Below are 16,941 nucleotides of genomic sequence, written 5' to 3'. Positions count from 1 at the left end.
ATACAATGATTAATTGTTAAATCACGTGTACTTAGTTAAGTTGATGTCTCTTCCTACATTAATTCTTCTATCCCTTTGTTTTTTTTTTTATCATTTTAAATGCTAAGGTTTCCACAAAACAGTGATGCTGCTGGTGAATATGCCTATGAGCTAGACCAATTCACAAGTGCAGATACCTATCTCCTACTCTAAAAGAAATGGGGAAAATTTATTTTATTTATGACTGTGCCACCTGAGTTCTTTACATAAAGCATTGGAGATGTCCTAGCACCTGTGGGATACTGCTAAATTCTAATTGTGGGCTTAATTAACAGTCATGGCAATTCTCCAAATTTCTTAGCATACAGGTTCAGAGTTTTTTTTTTTTTTTTTGCAAGACAGTGCATTGTACAAAGATCAGGCAATAGTCTCTATTAAACAAACAAAACACATTTATTGTAACTTAAAGTAATTCTACACTATTATGCACTTTTCATACAACCTCTTTCTTAATCTTATCTTGAATTTCAAATATTGTCTGAAATTATTAAATGTTCTCCTCTAAGTGCCATTTACACTTAGAGGAGATCCTCATATTCTACAATTCTGGCTGACACTATTCCTAACTTAATGTTATGCTAACATTCCGATTTCAACCTTGCTATCCGTGACAATACTAATAGCCTAGTAACACTATGTCCAGTGGACTCACAATTATTCTTCCACACTTAACTATTAATACAAAAAGTCTATTCACAGGTCCTTAGTAACACACATAATTCTATCAGCACATGAGATCCTTAACTGTTTCTGCCGACTCTTCCAATCCTTTCTGTGCACTGGATTTCCTCGTTCAATGCTCGGTAGCCATCCTTTTGTAATTCACTTGTGGGAGTAGCTGCATATCGTGGAAACTTTCAATGCTTCTCCAGGGCTCCCCGTTTCCCACGGGTTGCAAACCAATGAGTCCAATTGGGCCTATGGACTGCAGCTAGAGGACTACGAGAGAGAGAGAGAGAGAGAGCCTTATTCTTAAGGCCTCTTATATACAGTTTTTCTGGAGTTTCGTGTTTCAGGGTTTGAGGCCTGCAAACACTGGCGTTAGTGATCTTGACCTTGAATTTAAGCAGGAAAACTTCCTTGTTCGAATGACCTTCAGCACTATTGTCTGCTTTCAAGTCCCAGACATAATCCACTGTAATCCCTTTTACTTGAGGTAGAACTATTTCAACACTAGGCTATTTTTACAATATCACTCCTGGATTTACATAAAGTGCACAATCTTGAATATTTATACTATTTTAATATTTTTATGAACAATTCAGTGTTACTCCTTTTTGCCAGATACCCTTGTGAGTTTACAATCAGTATGGCATCATGTAGTATTTACAATATTTACGACATCTTAAAAGTCGATGCCAAAAAAATATTAAGAACTTCTACTGCATTGAATTTTACGAAGGTGTTGTGTATATGGTTGAGTTCTGTTGAAAGAGAGGTTCCACTGTAACAAAGAGTATAGGCTCTATTAGTTAGAGTTTTAATGATGACATATTGTTGACAAGGGTGACGATGGGAGAGTTTTTGAATGTATCTGCCCATGTGAGTGGGTTTTCTATATACAAAGGAGAGGTTACCATTCAGAAGGTGTGTCACTAAGGTGTCTAGGAAGGGTAAACTATTGTTATTTTCGTTCTCTATCATAAACTGGATTTCCGGATGTACACTATTGAGATGACTGAGAAAGGAGTCTTTTTTCGGTGTAATTGTGGCCAAGGCTTAGAGTGCTGACAGGATCTTTATTGCCGCTGCTAAACCTGATGTATAACACACCACGGGAATCTGTCATTTATCACCAGAAATAGCCAACAACATCAGACTTAATGTCACCAATATCCTCTCCCAGTCGTCACCTCCTAAAAGTAATCTATATTCTGGCCAACTCATCACAAGATGAGTTCGCCAGAATATAGATTATCATCACAAGAGTGGATAAGAGTAATGGCATGGAATATAATTGAAAAATGGACATTATTCTCCAAGATTGCATGACTTACATCCCACTAGATCACTATCCCACCAAAATACAGGTTAAAGAAATTAAAAAGCCTACTTAATAATCTTCCTGGCTGCCAGACATTATATAAAAAAAAAAAAATCAAACCCTTCACCTCCCCCTCCCCTGGTTATATGGCTTAGCTAAAATCCACAAACCTAATTTCTCCCTAAGACCTAGTAAATGCTACTGATGCTCCATGCTACAAATTGTCAACACAGCTGGCAAGCTCCAAACTGTCTTATTCCCCCTCACTGGACTTATCACATCCTATATAAAAAAACTGTACCCATTTTAAACCATGATCGAAAATCTAACTTTAAATAATACAGATATATTGGTAAATTTTGACATCACCTCTGTTTATCAATATTCCCTTAAATGACATCTTAACACTCTTAAAAAAACGTTTTCCCTTCTGACATCTTAGATCTCTTTTCTTTTGCTATCAATTCTGGTTATTTTTCTTGGAAGAATAAACTTTACAAACAAATAGAGCGCAATGCTATGGGTTCCAACTACCCCACTTGCCAATTTTTACATGGAAAATTTTGAAAAACGAGCCATAGACTCAGCCCCTCTCAAACCTTCTATCTGACTAAGGTACGTAGGTGATGTGTTCTCTATTTGGCCTCATGGTACAGACGCATTAGACTCCTTCCTCAATCACCTCAATAGTGTACATCAAAGAATCCAGTTTATGATGAAGAAGAAAAACAAGAATAGTTTACCCTTCCTAGACACCTTAGTGACACACCTTCTGAATTTTGTATATAGAAAACCCACTCACACAGGCAGATACATTCAAAAAAAACTCTCCCAGCTCCACTCCTATCAACAATATGGCATCATTAAAACTCTAACTAATAGAGCCTATACTCTGTTCCAGTGGAACCTCTCTTTCAACAGAACTCAACCATGTACACCACACCATCCTATCTAATGGTTACATTGCTTACAGAATTTAAAAATTAATCATTCCTTGGCCATCCCTTCAGAAGGATTTCAGAAATGCCATCACCATCCCCCTACATCTGGGGCACATAAAAAAAAAATAGCCAGGTCTTTAAAAAAGTACAAGCTCCAATGGAAACTTGCTACTCTTATCCTTTCTACCAAAGATCAGCTCTCCCTCCTCTTTCAGTGCCTGGAGTACATCTAGTACTCTGCTCCTGCAAGTTGGCTTACTTTGGAAAGACAGGTAAATCAGTCACTATCTGTTTAGATGAACACAAGTCTTACATCTGCAATCACAACTATGGTCAATCTGGCCTTGCAGACCATGTATTGGACATAACTCACAGGATCTTCTGGAAGTAAACTACCATTCTCCACTATACTACATTTTTAAAAAAAGGAAAGACTGTTTTTGGAATCTACAGTGGCACTCAGAAATCAACCTAATTTAAACAAAACAAATGTATAAAACCTCAAAAAATTTGGGAAACAATAATTGTAAGAGGTCCTAGGCTGCCTACAAATGCCCATAGAGAGCTCACCACCTGGATAGTGACTTCAGAGTCACTCGTGTTTCGTGAAGTATTGTGTTGTCTTTGTGTGTGTGTGTGTGTGTGTGTGTGTTACAAGTGTTATTTTTACTCCCTGAAGATGTCTCAGTGACTGAGACAAAATATTGGAAGCATTAAAATTAGTTTTTAATTCTTTCCTAGTAAACTTGTCCTCCCAGCACTTAAGCCTTAACACACAAAAATCAGTGCTAGATACATGTCATTCCTATTAATTTACTTGACCTTCCTGTTTATAATCATCATCATCATCATGCGTATCAAGGATTTAGGCCTAGCATGGCATGTTCCGGCCTTAGAAGTCATCGTTTAAGAGGACGTCCTGGTTTTCTTTTTCCTAATGGCTTGTACTTTAAGGCTTGTTTTGGTAATCTTTCTGTTTTCATTCTTTGAACATGTTCCATCCATTTATGTTTATATTTTTTAATTTTTTCTATTACTGGTTCTTGGTTTAATTCTTTCATAATTTCTTCATTTCTTTTGTAATCAAATAGGGTATACTTTGCAGTTTTTCTCATAAACTTAATTTCTGCTGTTGTTAATCTTTGTTTGTCTTTTTGTTTTATTGTCCAGTTTCGCTTCCATACATTAAGACAGGTAGGGCTAAAGTATTGTATACTTTTAGCCTGGTTTGTTTTTGAAGTAGGTTTGGTTTAAATATAGAGTTAATTACACCTGTTATTTTTACATATTTTGCAATTTTTACATTTATATCTTTTTCATTTTTATGTGTGATCGTGCATCCTAGGTAGTTAAATAAATTCACCTGTTCTAAGATCTTGTTATCTATTACTGTTTTAGTTCTTGCTAGATCTTGTCCTTTAAAGGCCATAGTTTTTTGATTTTTCTGTTGATATTATCATACCATAATCTTTGGCTATCTCATTTAGATCTAAAATAGCTTTCTGTAGTTTATCTTCAGAATTTGTAATTATTATTTGGTCGTCGGCAAAGAGGAGAGTGTTTAAGTTTACTGTAGGAGAAAGTTTAATTCCTGGATGTAAATTATTATTCCATTTTATTATTATTTCATTTAAGTAGATATTAAAAAGAGTTGCTGAGAGGGGACATCCCTGTCGGACCCCTTGGTTTATCTCTCTCGTATATGATAGCTCGTGATTTAATCTTATTTGTATTTGATTATTTTCATATATACCTGTGATAGCTTTTAGGATATTATTTGGTATTTGTCTTTCTTTTAATATGTTAAATAATATGTTTCTTTTAACTTGGTCAAATGCTTTTTCAAAGTCAATAAATGCAATATGTGTTTCTAAATTGTATTCTCTTCTTTTCTCTATTATTAATTTTAGCCAAAAGGCCGGGTCTATACATGAACATCCTTTTCTAAATCCATTCTGTACTTCTAAAATAAAGTTTTCGGAATATTTCATTAGTTTGCTATTTAATATTCTGCTATATATTTTGTAACAGGAATTTAGTATACTGATATCTCTGTAGTTTTTAGGGTCATCTCTATTACCTTTTTTAAAGATAGGAATCACAATTGCTTTTTTCCATTCTATTCGGGAGATACCAGGTGAATAAATTTTATTTAAAAATAATAAGAGTCTTTCTTTGAATTTTGTTCCTGCATATTTGTATAGTTCTGAACCTAGCTTATCTTCTCCTGGTGATTTTCCGTTTCTTGTTTCTTTCAGGCTGATTTCTAATTTTCTTTAGTTATTTCCTTTTCATTTTCGTTAATTGTTTGCCAGTTGTCTTTTTTAAAATATTTGTCTATCCACAATTCTGTGTAGTAATTTAGAAATTCTTCTAATTTCAATTCAGGGTTTAATTTTATGTTTTCTTTGGTATCTGCATTTCAGTGTTTCAAAATTTTATATACATTGTGTCTTATTTTATATAAGAGTTAAGGAATTCATTATTTTTAGGTTATTATAAACTACAAATTCAATCAATTTTTTACCATTCCTGTTTAGAGTATGTTCTCCATGTATTCCTATATTATTATTAATTTTTGTGTTTCCAATTCTTGCATTTAAGTCTCCTGCTAAAATTAGGTAATCATTTTTATTTATTTTATTATATATGTTTTGTAGCTGATTATAAAAATCAATATTATCCTGTTCTCTTCCCTCTTCTGAGGCATATAAACCAATTATTGTTAAATTGCCTCTATCTATTTTTATTCTAGCTTCTATTATTCTTTCATTCCATAATTTATAATGTTTTAACTGTTTTGAAAGGGAGTTATGAATCCAAATCATGACTCCTGCTTGTGCTCTTTGGTCTCTGTCGACTTCACTGTATATCACATTAAAATTTTCAGTTCTCATGGTTCCTTTTAATTTCTTTTTTGTTTCAGTGATTACTGCTATTTTAAAATTTCTTTCATTTAAAAATTGGTCTAATTCTATTTCTTTATATGCTATTCCTCTTACATTCCAGTTTGCTATGTGTATTATATTTTGTCGTTTCCATTTTTGTTTTACCTTTTCCATTCCAGGGTCGTTTCCTATAGATTCAATCCGATTATCTTTTTCTGTCAGCTTACTAGTAGAAGTATGTTCTCCATGTCAGGGAGACTAGCCTGACGATGGAATAGTTCAGTGGTGGGGCTGCTACCTTAAGGCTTCTGAACTAGCCTTCTTCCGAATTTAAACCCATAGGAGGAATAGGGTATATTGAAGGGGGAAAGAGTAGATTATAGAAGAATTATAGTAAGGTTTATAGAGAGGGCATAGTTGTAAGGCCAGAAATGAAAAGACCCCCATGGCCCTCGAGGAAGATCCACTTACTTTAATCTTCCTCAAAGTAGTAGAAGGAGAGGATAGATCCAGCTAGGGGTCCACGGGAGTGTCGCTTCCTTTACAATCAAGATGATTGCCCCTTATGGCCCTGTTGGTCCACGAGTTCTTATTCAGTATATTTGGACCACCCCACCATATACACGCATGCACACACACATGGTGGGCTCCCCTATCTGCCACCCAGGGGACGTGCTCTCTCTACGGGTCACAGGGTCCCCCAAGATTTTATAATACCTGTTTATAATGCCAAACTAAAAAGTATGTTTCTTTAAGGCACTTATTGAGTATCAAATGAAGTCAAAAATATTCTTTCTGCTGCAGTCTGATGGTTTATTTTGCTCAACTACAACTTTGACAAAACAAACCATTGGAATAGCTGTAGCTAGAACCTTCTTCTCAGATCACATCAGACTCTCCATGGATTTCAATCATCCCTGGAACAGTTTTTAAGTCAATGGCTCCTCTCTCACTAATTCAACAGAACTCTCTGTCAAGACCCCCCCCCCCGCCCAAAGCACAAAAATTCCATTGCTATTTTTTATATCTGGGGCACTAGAAAAAATTCACAAGTTTTAAAAAAAGACCTCCTTCAAGCCATATCATAAATTTGCTACCTTTATCAGCTCACCAAAAGATCCTCTATAATCTACATCACCCATCATCATATCTACATCATATATACAGTATCCCTTGTGGTAGCCTTTCTGTAATGGTAATGTAATGGTAAGCCATTTCAGAAAAAGTTAAAGGAAGATCCAAGGAGAGGGAACTTCCTTTTATACAGAAACAGGTATAAATCTGAAAGATTGTTTCTAGAATCTGCCGTATTACCGCAACATTATCCAAATTTAAACATATTTGGCTACCTCATGCTACCAAAAATCTTGGAATCTATTATCTTGATGCCTTCAGCAAGCTCCCATCACTGCACCCACAGAGGATGCTGGTTATGATTCTATGATTCCTGCTTTTTACACTCAGTCTATGTTTGCCTTCCTGGTGGTGTGCCTGTGCATATACTTAGTTTATGTCTTTGTGCCCATGGAGTTGTCTCGGTGATCAAGGCAAAATATTGGCTTAATATTTTAATGGTTAAGTAAGTTTAGTTCCTAAATTATTATTATCCTTAGCTGTGTTTCTTCCCCTAAACATCAACATTAGTGATATGAATGTCCATCCATGCCAGACTACTATAGAAACATGTGTAGTTAGCTCTGCCATATACTAATTTGATCACCCACATAGAAAATTCCCTTAAGTATTGATGATCTTTTCTTATTCGTGTAGGTTTTAATGGAGGGTATATATAACCAAAAAATCGTTATGGCATTCCTATAAAAATGTAGGACCTTTATTTTGGCTACCTGCCTTATAGACATTTAAGTATTAAGTTTAATTCGTATGTGAATGAATGTTTCTATTACCAAAGAAAGTTAATAACATGAAATGATAATATTGAATAACCAAAATACTTATATGGAATATATCCTAGAGTCCGTATAGTAAATAAAGTAGGGGTTAAATGGATGAATAACACCATTAAGCTTAAGCTGCAAAAAAAGAAACAACTGTGGAGGGAATTTAAGGAGAAAGGTGACCTGCAGGCCCATGAACAGTATAAAGCACAGGCCAGAAGGGTAACGAGTGTGGTAAAAAAAGCAAAACCTGATTATGAAAGGAAATTAGCCACGCAAGCTGAAGAGAATCCCAAACAGTTTTTTCGATAGGCTGCAAGTAAAAGAAAAAATGCCTTCTTCTTCTTCTTCCTAACATGGAATATAGGCCATGTGGCCTGTTCCGGTCTCATGCCATCTCTTTCTTGTTCTTATTCTTCTTTCGTCTTCCGATTCTTCTTTTTCCACTTATTTTGTATCTGTATAATATTTTTGGTAGTCTGCTGTTGTCCATTCGATTTAAATGTTCTAGCCATTTTTGTTTATACTGTCTTATGTAGTAATTAATTGGTTTAATTGGTTTGATTTTTAGGGATTGTAAGATTTTTTCATTTGTTTTGTGGTCCCACTTGGTATATCTAGCTGTTTTTCTGAGGAACTTCATTTCTGCTGTTTGAATTCGTTTTTCATCTTTCCTTTTCATGGTCCATGTTTCGCTTCCGTATAGTAGAGTTGGTTTTGACAAGACATTATATAGTCTGATTCTAGTGTGTTTTTGTACCAGGGATGGCTTAAATATACTGTTTATTATGCCATTTACTTTGACAAAGTTTGATATTTTAGTGTCTATGTCTTTTTCTTCTCCGTATGATAGATCACATCCCAAGTATCTGAAAGTGTTTACTTGTTCTAGTATTTTATTATCTATCACTATTTTACTTCTTATTGGGTTTTCTCCTTTGAATGCCATTATTTTTGTTTTTTCTTTGGATATTGTCATATTTTATTGCTTTGAGATATCATTTAATGATTTTAATGATCTTTGTAAGTCATCTTCTGATGTAGCTAATACTATTTGATCATCTGCAAATAGTAGTGTATCTATCTTCATTTGCAGGGTCATTTGTATACCAAATGGGTTATGCTGTTTCCAGATTGTTAATATTTCATTTATATATATATTGAAAAGCAGAGGTGAGAGGGTACATCCTTGTCGTACTCCTCTTGATATATCTTTCCATTCTGAGGTGTGTTCTAATTTAACTGCTATTTTATTTCCTGTATATATTTCTTGAATAGATTGTAAAAGTTGGTTTGGTATGTTTAAATTGGTTAATATTTTAAACAATTTTTGTCGACTAATTTTGTCAAAAGCTTTTTCATAATCAATAAACGCCACATGTGTTTCTTTTTGAAATTCTCTTCTCTTTTCTATTAATAATTTTAAAGTAAAAATTGGATCTATGCAGGATCGGCCTTTTCGGAAGCCATTTTGTTCTTCTAGTAATTTGTTTTCTACAATGCTGCTTAGTTTCTCTTTTAATATTCCTGCATATATTTTATATCCTGTATTCAGCAGGCTAATTCCCCTATAATTATTGCAATTGTCTTTATTTCCTTTTTTATAGATTGGGATGACCAGTGCTTTTTTCCAAGAGTTAGGGGTTTTTCCAGACATCCAAACCATATTAAAAAATTTCAAAAGTCTTTCATTAAATTTTTCACCTGCATTTTTGTAGAGTTCTATATTTATATTGTCTTCTCCTGGCGTTTTCCTATTTTTCATCTTCTTTATAATATTTTTCAGTTCTAACATTGTGATATTTTCTATTAGGTCATTCTTTGTCTTATAAAATTTTAATTCATTGTTCTCATCTGTCCAGAGATTTTGGAAATAGGTCACCATTTTTCTAAATCTATTGTTTGGATTTTTATCTTTTCTTTTATTTCTTTATTCATGTATTTTATTACTTTATAGGTTTTAGGTTGTGGCTTAAATAAATCCTTTTCTAGTTCTGTTACGAAATTGTTCCATCTTTCTCTATCTTTCTCTATTGTGATATTTTCTATTAGGTCATTCTTTGTCTTATAAAATTTTAATTCATTGTTCTCATCTGTCCAGAGATTTTGGAAATAGGTCACCCATTTTTCTAAATCTATTGTTTGGATTTTTATCTTTTCTTTTATTTCTTTATTCATGTATTTTATTACTTTATAGGTTTTAGGTTGTGGCTTAAATAAATCCTTTTCTAGTTCTGTTACGAAATTGTTCCATCTTTCTCTATGTTTTTTCCTTACTTCTCGTTTTGCAATTGCACTATTTCTTTTATACTCTATTTCTGTTTCTATTGTTTTGGAATTTAGCCATTTCTGGTAACTGTCCTTTTTGGTTTTTATTATATTTTCTATTTCTTTGTTCCAGTCTCGTAGTCCTCTTTTTCTAATCCATTTGTGCTTTATTCCTAAGGTTTCTGTTGCTGCTTTTGTGAGAATTTGTTTCAAATTTTCCCGTTCATCTTCTATGTCCCTTGATTCATGTGTGGTTTCTGTTTTTAAGTTTGTGCATTTATGATATTGTAGTCTAACTTAAGGATCCTGTAATGAAGAAATTTTGTAGCTTGGCTGGTAAGAATTTTCAATTCTATGTGTTTTTAGCCACTTTGGTTTAAAACGAATTTTTGCTGATACCATATAATGATCAGAGTTTAATTCAAAGCCTCGATATGCTCTTACGTCTAAAATTAACTCCGCTAATTTAAAATTTGTGATAACGTAGTCGATTACTGATTTGTATCCTCTGGCTGACCAAGTATATTTATGTATTTCCTTGTGTTTAAACATTGAATTCATTATTCTCATATTATTATAAATGACAAAATCACGCAATCTGCGACCATTTTGATTACATGTATCTTCGCCAAATTTACCTATGTTTGTTTTGTATTTTTTGTTTCCTATTCTGGCATTTAAATCTCCTGCTAGCAGTAAATAGTCAGTTTTGTTTGTTTTATATATGGCATTCTGTAATTCTTTATAAAATATATTACTGTCTTCTTCTTTTCCCTCTTCTGGTGCATATGCACCAATTATTGTTATGTGGCCTCTTAATGTCTTGAGTCTAATTTCTATTAGTCTTTCATTCAAATAGTTGTAATATGCAATATTGTTCTTTAGGGATTTATGTACCATAATCATTATACCTGCTTTTGCTCTTTCTTCTTTTTTTACCCCACTGTAGATTTGTATATAGTTGTTTGTTTCTTTTGTACCTTTTTGTTTTTTCTTTGTTTCTGTTACTATACATATCTTTATGTTAGCTTGGTTTAGTTGTTTATCAAGTTCTTCTTCTTTGTGTGCAATGCTTCTTACATTCCATGTTGCAATCTTCATTATGTGTTCCTTTTTCCAATTTCGTTTACCGTTTCCTGGGTTGTGGTCTTTTCCCTGACAGTCCGTCCGGCTTTTCTTTGCATGAAACTCGAAAGTATTTTGAATTTCCCCAGGGCAGGTTACTAACCTGTCGCTGGGTAAGTCCAGTGGTAGGGCTGCTACCTAACGCCTCTGGACAGGCAGATCTAACAGCATTTACTCTGTTAGGGTGTTAAGGTTATACCGCCCATACTCGGTCGCCAGTGCCTCGTTTGTACTTTTAGAACAGGATGGACCACGGGAAGGTGAGGTTGACATTTGAGTGAGAGAGGCTATGTATTGCGCTTCACCACCCCTTCCACCCCAAGAAAAAATGTATATGGCAGAATGATTTTGAGGAATGCCGATGGTAGGGAGGTAACTGAATCAGTTGATATAGCGGAATTACTGAGCAAGCACTTTGCAATAGTATATCATCCAGGTGGTGATATTGCAGGAATGAAGGAACCAATAGCTTATACGGGAATTGAGGCGAATGAAATGGAGGTGAATAATATATTACATAACCTTAATATGAATACATCTGTGGCATTGGATGGTATACCAGCTCTGGTTTTACGTGAAGTGGCTAAAGAATTGTCAGTGCCCTTGACCATTTCGTTTAATTTAAGTCTTGGGTTTGGGTTAGTCCCAAGGGGATGGAAAGAGGGCAAAATAGTTCCACTGCATAAAGGAAGTTCCAAGACTGCTGTTGCAAATTACTGACCAATCAGCATATCAAGAGTGGTTGTCAAGGTTTTGGAGAAAGTAGTGAAGAGACACAGGAAGGGATAGATGAAAATGGGATTCTGTATGGGAGACAGTGTGGTTTTGTGAAGGGTAGATAAGTAACTTGCTCACATTTTATAACATAGTGACAGCTGAACTCGATAAGAGTAATAGGTATACAGTGATACTGCTGGACCTTGCTAAGGCCTTTGACAGGATACCACATGGAATTCTAATCAGTAAACTGCAGCATTATGGGAATGGATATAGGGTTGGTGAGATGGATAGGAGGGTGGTTGATGGAGAGATATCAGAGTGTAGTTTATTCAGGGGTAGAATCCAAAAGATGACCTGTGACTAGTGGTGTGCCACAGGGTTCTGTTCTTGGACCACTACTGTTTAATTTGTTCATTAACGATATAGGAAAGGATCTGAGAGGAACTGTTCATTTGTTTGCTAATGATGCAAAGTTGGGTAGAGCAATAGTGAATGCACCGGATGTCAAAATTTTGCAGGATGATTTGGATAGATTGGAGGACTGGGCTAAGGAGAATGGATGTCAATTTAATGTGGCAAAGTGTAATGTTATACATTTTGGAGTGAAAAGATTAGCAGCAGTATACCACATTGGTGGAACTGTACTCCAGAAGATTGATGAGGCCAGGGATTTAGGAGTGTTGGTGGATAGGGAGTTGAAGTTTAGGGGGCACATTGCAAAAGTGGCTAAATCAGTTCATCAAATCAGTAGGTTACTGAAGAATACATTGATGAGCAGAGACAAGCAAGTTATTGTTCCTCTGTATCGTGCCTTGATAAGACTCCATATTGACTACTGTGCCCAGATCTATGCGCCAGGATTTCTTGATGGGGAGGAGGCTGAGAGGATCCAGAGGCGAGTGACCAAGATGATAGCAGGTCTATGGAATGAACCTTATGAGAACAGGTTGAAGATTTGTGGGTTGCAGAAATTGGTTGATAAGCAGAAAAGGGGTGATATGATTAATTCGGAGGATATTTTTGAGAACAGGACTGGTGGTGGGAGGACTAGGAGCCATCCATGGAAACTGGGCAAGAGTGTGGTTAGCAAGGGTATTAGAACTAGGTTTTTTACTTGGAGAGTGGTGAATGAGTGGAATAAGTTGCCAAAGTCTGTTGTGCATGCCATGACTGTGAATGAGTTCAAGACAAAGTATGATAGATTCTGTGTGGATGCTGAATAGTTGTTCTTGACATGATGTTTAGGGCCTCCCTCGATGAGTCTAAGGACTCCTTGGAGTTGCCCGTAATAATAATATGTGCAGTTATTTTGTTCTTCAGCTGAATACTCATAAGCAGTCAAGAAAAATGGCTGATTCAACAAGTAAACAGTCACTTTAAGTTAGTGAAAGCTAAAGTGATTAATTGTGATATATTAAAAGTGCTTGTGAACTTTTCTCACAAGTTTTTAGAATTTCCTTTTTGTTTCTGTAAGCAGGGAAAAATTTTACTTTAAAATGTTCTGTACACACTTATTCTAATAAACTGTTTTTTTTGCTTTAGGAATGCACTACTCCTGATTGTTTAATATGTTATTTCATTTTATAGGTGGTGCTATAGGCTTGTATATTGCTAAGAAAATTGAAATTACAGATCTTCCACAACTGGTTGCAGCATTTCATAGTTTAGTGGGACTGGCTGCAGTTCTCACATGTTTTTCAACTTACATAGTAGATTTCCCTCACTTTGCCACTGATCCTGCAGCTAATGCTGTTAAGACTGCATTGTTTCTTGGCACCTATATTGGTGGAGTTACTTTCAGCGGTTCACTCATAGCTTATGGAAAACTGCAAGGTAAAGAAAAATTTTAAAAACTGTTGCTTTGAGTATATTCAAACATTGTCAGTTTTTTAAAACTAACTCTTGAAGTTTTTAAGAAATTTTATACATGAAATTTTAATATCACAATAGCAATATATAAAGAAATTAAATACTTTAAAAAAGAAATAAAATATTACACTGATCATTTCAGACTATTGCTCTTATCTCGCATCCCAAAAGTTCCCAACAAAAACAATTTCTGATATCATTAATTGACATTTATCAGTGATTTTCTTTCTTCTCATATACCAGATGTTTATTTTTGCCTTTGCAGCATTCATACTGTATGTAACATATTTGTTCAATTCAGTATGATACATGGCATAATTTCATAACCTTGTCATAAACTTTCAAGATATATTCTGCTAACCAAAAAATAATAAAGGAACAGTCCCAGTAAACCTGTGCCCAGAAACCCTGAATCATTTCTAAGATATAGTTTAGCAGCATAATTGGTGACAACTACATTACAGATAGAAGCCAAAATGTCAAGAAATAAGCCAAATTCTCTTGTAACTGTTAGAGGCTTGGTTGATCGAGTGGTTAATATATCCACCCTTTAACCCACAGGGTGCAGGTTTGAAGCCTACCGTGGGCATGGGGGGGGTTGTGATTGTTTTAGGTGGGAGATGAATTACATCACCACCATCCTGTTTATTGGAGATCTCAAGTGGCTTGGAAAAGTTTGTTTGGTTTCTAGAGTGAGGGTTCTGGACTGTGTAAAACATAAAGAAATAAAAAATATGAAATTAAATAAATAAAATAAGAAAAACTCTTAGCCCACCCATGGTACTAATAGATTATAGTTTTGTAACCTTTCATGGGTGGGAATGACATTTAAAAAACAAACAAACACTGTGCTGTAAGATGAACATATCTCACAGCAAGTGTTCAAAATGCCCCCACTGCCAACTATTCATCCTTTGAGATGCCTTGCCATTGACAGTCTTATGTACTTGAAAGTTATTAGCTAGTAAGAGTATGCCAATGATTTCAAATGGTCCCACAAAAATAAAGAAAAAGAAATCCACTAGATTTAGATCAGGTGACCGAGGAGACCATGTAATTGGTCTACCTCAACAGTCCATCCATGGAAACCTTTGTTCAAGATACTCTAGGGTCTCATCTCATGACTGAAATGTGGTGGATCTCTGTTATGCATGAACCACACATTTCTTTTCCATTATCAAGCATATCATGAAGCTGTTTTCTACCAAATTTTGTTGAGAAGACACAGTACAAAGATACTTGCCCATACATTGATGAAGGATTTTTGCTGATCTGGTTGAGTGAATAACTGCATGTGAATTTTGATTGGTTTGTTGGTTGGTCCACGTGATTGTGGTAATTTAAAATACCGTCTCGTGTGAACATTGCCTTGTCTGTGAAAAGCACTTAAGAATATCATTGGTCCACATACACTGTTTTAGAAACCACTGACAAGATGCCAATCAGCAGTGATATTATCTTAGAAAAGTGCATGAATCCATTAGAACTGATATGGATAAAGTGTTTTTCATGCAGAATCTTTCATATAACTGCTGGAAGCAGTCTTCTGCTGCAGTCCTTTGTGTGCAAGGGTGTTCCTGATACCCCCATGGTTCTTTGTCTCTCTCCCTCTCTCTCTCTCTTCATTTTGTGATGCAGAAATTGTGCCGTGCTTACAAAGGCAGTGACAAAGATGAGTGAACATTCAAGAGTCTTGAAATTAACAACTAAGGAAAGTTATTTTGATGCAGTTGACATTTTTCTTCTATATTTTCATAATAAAAGTGCATATTGGCTTTATCACTGACCTCACACTCCATTGCAGAACACAGACTGATGGACTCAAAACACTGAAACAAATACAAGTAACACCTACCACTTGCTCCAGGCAAGTGTTAACCTTTTAGATTGAAGAAAATTCCAGGAACATCTTGCATGTAGTTCAGGCTTTATATATTTGTACACAAGATGTACCATGACCTATGACACAACAGTGTTATGTGTGGGCAAGTAGTTATAGAGAACAAAGAAATTTGTTGCTTGAAGAGCTAAAGGTTATAATGAATGAGGAGGATGAAAAGCTGTTTCAATAAGTTTGGAGCTGAACTGTATGTGTTGTTGATCAGAAGCTGCTCATGTGCATGTGTGATTTAAGGAAAATGGAGGGATGGTTGTGACCACTTCAGTGTAACAGCATCCATAGAAATACTTACAGAAAAGATAATGCAGCTACAGAGTGCCTGTTTGGAAAGTGATTGGAGTGAGTCACTTTTCTATAGACACTTAGTTGCTGAAGAGGGATCATCAGCTAAGTGAATACAGCCTCTTCTGAATACAATTAAGCATTCAGTTCCAGGTGCACCACCCCAAATGTGAGAACAGAATTTTAAGGTTGGGTAATACACTCAACCTTAAAATTCTGTTCTCATTTTAACACTTTATAAATTTGAGATTTATAAAGTGTTAGGGGTTTAGCAGGAGCGAAGAATTGTTTAGAATGAAAAATAATACAACACTCTTTGGAACTTGAAGAGGGTATGGATGTACTGTGTTTGTGCCACAATAGGCCAGATGTCAAGAAAGAGAAACGGATCCTAGCTGGAAAGCAGATTACTCTAAGAAGTGAGGGACAGTGAAGCATAGGCTTTCTTACATTTTGGTGGTATTAAAACTCGCCAGGGTTACCCCCTAACACCACTTGAGAATGGCATGGAGAATGGTGTTTAAGGCATTGGTTATAGAGAATTCTGATGCGTGAATCACCTGAGCACTAGAAGATTTTGAGAATGAAAAAGAGAAATGGAGAGTATACTGTCATTAGCAAAACCATGAATAGAATTGGATGTTAGAAGATCATAGATGCACAGGCAGAAGAGTGTAGGTGAAAGCAAACAACCCTGGGGGTACTCCAGCATTGACTGAAAAATCTGATGATGAAGAATTGGAGGTGAAAGCTATGATTTACTTGCAAAGGATAGAAGGAATACCATAAGATCTTAGTTTGGTAAGAAAGCCACAATGTCAGACTCAATAAATTGCTTTAAAAATATAAAGAGCAACCACTTGAATTTCCATGGATTATGTCCCAGGGTGGTTGAGATTAACTAGGAGATAGGCTGTGGAGTGAGAATGGCAGTATCTATAATACCAATTACTCTCCAGCTGTTGATAACTTTTTTTTCTTTTATTTTCAAGAGTATGGAAGTTAGCAATAAGGCAATAGTCTGATG

The 16,941-nt window shown here is 35.3% G+C and overlaps 1 protein-coding gene across 1 annotated transcript in view; it reads left to right on the top strand.

The window, feature by feature from the left end:
* LOC150107468 (NAD(P) transhydrogenase, mitochondrial-like) overlaps positions 1-16,941 on the top strand; it is a 326,339-nt gene that overhangs the window by 265,091 nt on the left and 44,307 nt on the right. Inside the window, exon 10 of the mRNA XM_090391890.1 lies at positions 13,451-13,696. Coding sequence (XP_090248016.1) covers positions 13,451-13,696 — 246 coding nt within the window. The remainder of the gene's footprint in view (positions 1-13,450; positions 13,697-16,941) is intronic.

The sequence above is a fragment of the Typopeltis vanoorti genome, chromosome 4, assembly GCF_054136105.1.
Source record: "Typopeltis vanoorti isolate ZY-2024b chromosome 4, IOZ_Tvanoo_1.0, whole genome shotgun sequence".
NCBI classification, from domain to species: domain Eukaryota; kingdom Metazoa; phylum Arthropoda; class Arachnida; order Uropygi; family Thelyphonidae; genus Typopeltis; species Typopeltis vanoorti.
Note: the sequence above shows the minus strand (reverse complement) of the source record. Positions and strands in the feature narration are given on the sequence as shown.